The sequence below is a fragment of the Galeopterus variegatus genome, unplaced genomic scaffold (genome assembly GCF_000696425.1).
Source record: "Galeopterus variegatus unplaced genomic scaffold, G_variegatus-3.0.2 Scaffold2355, whole genome shotgun sequence".
In the NCBI taxonomy this organism is placed as follows: Eukaryota; Metazoa; Chordata; class Mammalia; order Dermoptera; family Cynocephalidae; genus Galeopterus; species Galeopterus variegatus.
This window is the reverse complement of record NW_007728466.1, coordinates 138,705-144,704: the sequence shown is the minus strand read 5'-3', so window position 1 is coordinate 144,704 and position 6,000 is coordinate 138,705. Positions and strand designations below refer to the sequence as shown.

Sequence of the window (6,000 nt, the reverse complement as noted above, 5' to 3'; positions counted from 1 at the left end):
TTTTTTTTTTTAAAGATGACCGGTAAGGGGATCTTAACCCTTGACTTGGTGTTGTCAGCACCACGCTCACCCAGTGAGCAAACCGGCCATCCCTATATGGGATCCGAACCTGGGGCCTTGGTGTTATCAGCACCACACTCTCCTGAGTGAGCCGTGGGCTGGCCCCGATATGTTCAATATTTTGATTCTGGTGATGGTTTCATGAATATTAACATATGTCAAAACTGATCATATTGTGTACTTTATACATGTGCAGTTTGTTGTGTGTTAATTAGACCAATAAAGCTGTTAAATATAAAAAGGAAGGAGTATAGCTGAAGTCTAGATCATCATGAAGGGGAGAGATACGGTGGACATGATCTTGTCACCAATTTCCAAAATATTAGAACCAACCTGGAAGCTTGAATGGAGAAATTTAGGACAAACAAAATGAGAACTATACTTATAAAATTCATAGGGCAACCACAATTCATTGCCCGCTAGAGGATTGGTAAAGGAACCTGAGGCTGTTTGAGAAGGGGCAAAAAGGACAACCACAATGTCTCACAGTACATCCCCAGGTATCACCATCAGAGACAGATGAAGTCTGAGTTTTTTTCTCTCATCAAGTTCTGAGTATGTCCTATGGACACCTAAAAGTCAACACACCCAAAATCTTTCCTCCAAATTTATTCTACTGTCTGTTTTCCGTAACTTGAAGAATGATACCACTTCTACCAGACACTCAAGTCAAAGCCTGTCGATTTTACCTTTTAAATCTCTCTTGACTCCTCCACCTCCCCACCACCCCACCCCATCATGGCCCTGGTTCTAGTCCTCATCATTTCTCCTCTGGATAACTGCCATAGCTCCCTAGCTGGTGTACCTCCTTGGCACTGAGTGTGATCTTTTGAAAATTGATCACCTGACCAGGCTACTTTTCTCCTTTCATCATTTCTGTGCTCCTACCCTCCAGCAGAATTTCTTTACCTTGGCTGCAAATTAGAATCACCTGAAAAATTTTAAAAACTACCAATGTTTGGACCCCACTCCACAGATTTTAATTTAATCAGTCTTGGGTGGGGCACAGCATTTTTTTTTCCAGAGCTTCCCAGATAATTCTAGTGTGTAGCTAGGGTTAAGAACCACTGTCCTAAAGCACTGGTTCTCATAGTCCTTCGGGCAGCAGAATCCCCTGGAGGGCTTGTTAAAATGCATAGTGCTGGGCTCTAACTCCAGAGTTTCTGATTCAGTAGGACTGGGCTGGGACCCAAGAATTTGCATCTCTAACAACTTCCCAGTTGATGCTGCTGCTACTGGTCCAGGGACCACTCAGAACCACTTCCCGGCTTCAATCATAAAGCCTGTTCATGCTAAGGCCTAGTAAAAGCCTCTTATCACCTGCTTCCTGTCTCTCTAACTTCATTTCCTACTGTTCCTTACCTCATATCCCATACTCCAGCTCTAATAAATCACTTGCAGTTCTCTCATCATGCTATGCTGTTTCATGCCACCAAGGCTTTGTAAATGCAAGACCCTTTGTTTAGAATATGTCCCCTCCAGTCCATCTCTCTACACAGCAAACTTCCACTCATCCTTCAAGGCTTAGCGCTTGTGTGTATCATTTCCTCTGTGAAGCCTTCACTGTCACTTTCCCACGAAGAGTTGGCAAACTGCTTCCTGGGTGCCCTCATTGACACTGCACCCTGCCACTGTCATATGTATTTGTGCACATATGAGCTTTAGTGACTTGGGACAGTTCTTTGTTCACCTCTGATTGCCAGCACCCAGCATAGGGCCTGGCCCGGGGTAAGTGCTCAGTAAATATTTCCGGAGGAACTGAATTGGGAATCATCTCCCTACTGGAGCTAGGTATTAGGGGTTGGGACCTCCTAAAACCCAAATGGGCTAGCGAGACCTTGGGATCCTGTGAGGGTGCCAGAGTTACTGGGGTTGCTTGTTCTTGAAAACTGATGAGATCTGTGTAGATCTCAGCTCAGCCACAGTCAGCACAGGTCACCAGACCTACTGCTTTGGCCATGGCCTACAATGGCAGCAGAAAAGAAAAGGGCCTTCAGAGCTACCTGGAATTGGAAAAACATACATCACAACTTCATTGTCATGACAGGACAGCCTGCCCTGCCTGTTTGTCCATTGGTCTGTCTGTCTATGTATCCCCAAGCCAGACTCTACCTGGATGTATAGATACTCGAAAGCAGCAGGATCCCGACGCAGCAGCTCCACAGGGTCTTTGGGAAAAAAGCTTATTCGGAAGAGGCATTTCATTCCATGATAGTGTGTCCGCTGCACCACCTGAATCCCAGAGATGAGAGGTGAGGGGAAAAGATGTCTGAAATCAATGGCTGGGGTGGAGGGTAGTCAGCTCAGTGGTTCCTTAAGATGGGGCTTGGGGCAGAGCTAGACTGTTGTTTCCCACTCTCCCACTTGGTGATTCCAATCAACCTTAGAGGAAAATGATGAGGAGCCAGGTCTTTTCTGCCCTTCTGACCCAAAGTAACTGGAATTTTAAAATCACTTTTCCAGAACATGACCTTTATCAACAATTGGGTCTAAGGCCCAAGACACTAGGCAGGAAGAGAGGACTCCTGGGAACTTCTCAGACTCTTTTCTTGCTATGGGGCAGGGGAGCTTAGCCTTAAACAGAGTAAGTTGCTGATTAGAAGCCAAATCAAAGACTGAAAATCCCATTTTATGGTACAGATGAAACAAGTCGGCAATATATTGGTAACTGAAGCTGGGGATGGGTAATCAGGTTCATTATACTATATTCCCTCTACTTTGTGTATGTTTTAAATTTCTCATAATAAAAAAAATTTAAAATCCCATTTGGAACAAGAGACCAATTGGATTCAAAGGGCAGCTTGGGGGTTGGGGGGTGGGGCACTTAGGCCTCCCTCAGGCAGAACACCCAGAGCCCTTCCTTCCCTCCTGTGAGTCTCTGGATTGCATTTGGCTGAGAGCTGAACTAGAAGATTCTTTCTTTGCAAAAATTCTTTCTTTGTTGTTTTTGTGCTTGATTTTGGTTTTTGTTCAGCTTCCATGTAGGCTCAGAAAAGGTATTTCTTCCCAACTGTTCCTCTCTAACTCTTTCCCACCCTACCTGGGAATACTGACTGGCCCTGGTTGTCTCTCTGACACTTCTTGGTGTTTCAGTGTTGGTGAAATGCTATACAGTAATCATGGATTTCCCCAGCCTTCTTCCATATGGCAAGGGCTAGGAATATCAGACACTTTTCCCTACTCTACCTTGGGAGGTCATGTGGGGTGACATGCTGCCTATTCTTGGCCCTTGAGTATAGACATGCTACCTATACTCAGCCCCATTCCTCACTCTCACTTGCCCTACTCTCACTAGATTCCATTCCCTGAACCTACCATATTACAGCCTTCATCCAGAAGGCTAAGTTTCCTCTCAGAAGGCAGAAAAGTCTAGCAGGTAGGGTTTCTAGGAGACAGGAGACTCACCACTGCCCTTCAATTCAGCATTCCGGGTGCCATGCAGTGACTCACCACCCCACGCTCTCCCCACTAGAGACCAAGAGTAATGATCTTCACACCCTTCTTAGGTCACAAAGAGCAGTGCCAAAAGCCTTCTGGAGGTGGGTAGTACTGACCTTGGGTGAGAACTGTGACTGCTGGGAGCTGGCTGAGCAAATCATTATGAATTTTCCAGACAGGGAGTGCCTTGGGTCCTCTTTTCTAGTAAAGGCCACATGCAAAGCTATCAAGCCAAGATAAAGGAGTTACTTACATAAGCCAGGGGCTGCTTGTCCTGGAGAAGCAGAAACTTGTGATTCTGTTCTGGCCCGGCATATTCAAGGACAAGAGCAAAGTGCTCAATGTACCTCAGGGAAAGACGGTCCTGTAATGTCACCATCACATCCTGTGAAAGGAAAAAGAGCCTTGAGAGGAAGATCTGTTTCGGCTCTAAGTTATTCTAAGCACCAAACATGGGGGGGCGGGGGAGGGGGGCACTGAACACCAAGAAAGATAATCCTGGGGAGAGGGCCAAGACACCGGCCTTTATGGTAGCCCAGGCACTGTGCTCCAAGATGACTAAAGTGGCCCGTGAGTGCTGCTCAGAGGCCTGGGCCCTGAGGAAACACCAAAGGTGCGGGGGTGAAGGTAGGTGTTTCTGAATTTTGCCTGGCCAGACATATGGCAAAAGAAGGTTGTGTCCCGCCCTTCCTCCCTCGCTCCTGCCATTCAGCAGATTCTTTCCCGAGCACTTGCTAAGTGCCAGGCACTATGCTGGTTCTTTCCTCATGTCTCTCATCAGTCTGAATGTCCACTCAGATTTGTGTCAACTGTCTACCTAAGAATTAACAAAAGCAAAGGCCATATTTATATGATTAAAAAGTATGCTACTTCCAGATTCATAAGCTAAATCAAATGACTTGAATTACTGGAAAAATGTTCATTTTTGACTGTAGCTGGCTTTTATAGACAATCAATTTAGCAACTTGAAAAATGTGTCTGTGCAGAGGAACTATGTCACGCATCTTGTGTACAGTCATAAATCTGACTACTTCTGGGCTGCGTCTGCTCTGCTGCCCTACTTTTAATGGAAGGGTGTCTGGAAACATATCGGTGGGGGTTGTCCAAATGTCAGTTTTGAGACTTCTGCCATCTATTTGCTGTGACTTCAGCTTATACACTGGTCTCTGGTGTGTGTGTGTTCACAGAATCAGCATCTCTAAGATCCCAAAGGCCAGAAGGAAGCAGGCTTGGGAATGTGACTCTCCCTTACAGCCAGGGCTGCCAAACAAGCCCCTCAGTGAACACTGAAAGACGTTCAGCTTTTCAAATGTCAGGCTGGAAATCAGTGGGTACTTGAGAGCATCTCTTTGTTTTATTCGAGTAGTCACAAAGGCGCCAGTGTTGCTGGAGCTCTGTCAGGGACAGATGAGATTTTCTTTGCAGTTCGGCTGCGCTGGGATTGTGGACGGCCAAGCTGGTGATTGCCAACTGGTGTTACAAGTGTAACGGCCCCTGTGCCAGGCTGTCAATTCACTCAGGTACCTCTCTGGGACAAGTGGCTTGGCAGCCTGTCAAAGTTTCAATCACTAGCCAGTGCACCCTTCCCGAAGTCAGACTGAGATCATGAGCAAGGGGAACACTGCTGTCCTGGAAGGCTGGGGCTATCTAGAAGCCACAAGGGTGCTGAAGACATGAGGTGGGAGAACCTGTGTGAAGCTTCCCAGGGAAAAGAGAGGGCAGTAAATGCTCCAGTGTGGAGACAGAATCTACTCATACCAACCCATGAGTAAACTCCAAGGAGAATTCTGACAACACAAAGAGACAGCCACATCTGGATGAGGGATATTTTGACACCCCCTGGGTGGCCTAGTTCTATTTCAATGCCTCCCATAGCCTGAGACCTTTGATAGCCAAGAGACCACCCCATGGCACTCTAAAGTATACCCACCCAGGCCTAAGCTTTCCAAAGAAATTCCTGGTTCAATCAACATGGTTGAGGCACAGGGTATTATAACCAGGGTGCTACTGGCACTTTGGGCAGGACAATTCATCATCAGGGACTGTCTCACTCCCTGCAGAACACTTAGCATCTCTGATCCTGAGATACTGAATGCCAGTAGCACACCAAATCATTGGGATGACCCAAAACACCCCGTGACATTTCCAAAAGCTCTCTAGGAGTGGGCAGTACCAACCCTGGTTGAAAACTACTGGCAAGGCCCAGTTCTGAGCACCTGATAAGTCGTCTTAGCAAAAGTTTCTTGGCCCAGGGGTTCTTTATTTATAGGGCTGTCTTGGTCCCAGTGTGGGAACCACAGGACATCTGTGGGCCTAGGTAGGTTTTCTGGGTAGGTACTGGAGCTGCCCAGCAGTTTTGGGCAGAACTGGTTGCATTAAAACATTCATTCTGGGGATGGCATTTTCTTTCTGGAGAGAGTCCAGAAGAAGCAGAAAAGGATATTTCTGTCCCAGAGCAGAGTGAATCTGGGGGTTAATCATATCATCATCACCTCTACTCCT

General features: G+C 46.6%; 1 protein-coding gene across 1 annotated transcript in view; it reads right to left on the bottom strand.

The window, feature by feature from the left end:
* Window positions 1-6,000, bottom strand: part of FRMPD3 (FERM and PDZ domain containing 3) — a 60,659-nt gene that overhangs the window by 34,006 nt on the left and 20,653 nt on the right. The window contains exons 6-7 of the mRNA XM_008581430.1: window positions 3,752-3,883; window positions 2,173-2,292 (exon numbers count right to left, since the gene is read on the bottom strand). Of these exons, the coding sequence (XP_008579652.1) occupies window positions 2,173-2,292; window positions 3,752-3,883 (252 nt within the window). The remainder of the gene's footprint in view (window positions 1-2,172; window positions 2,293-3,751; window positions 3,884-6,000) is intronic.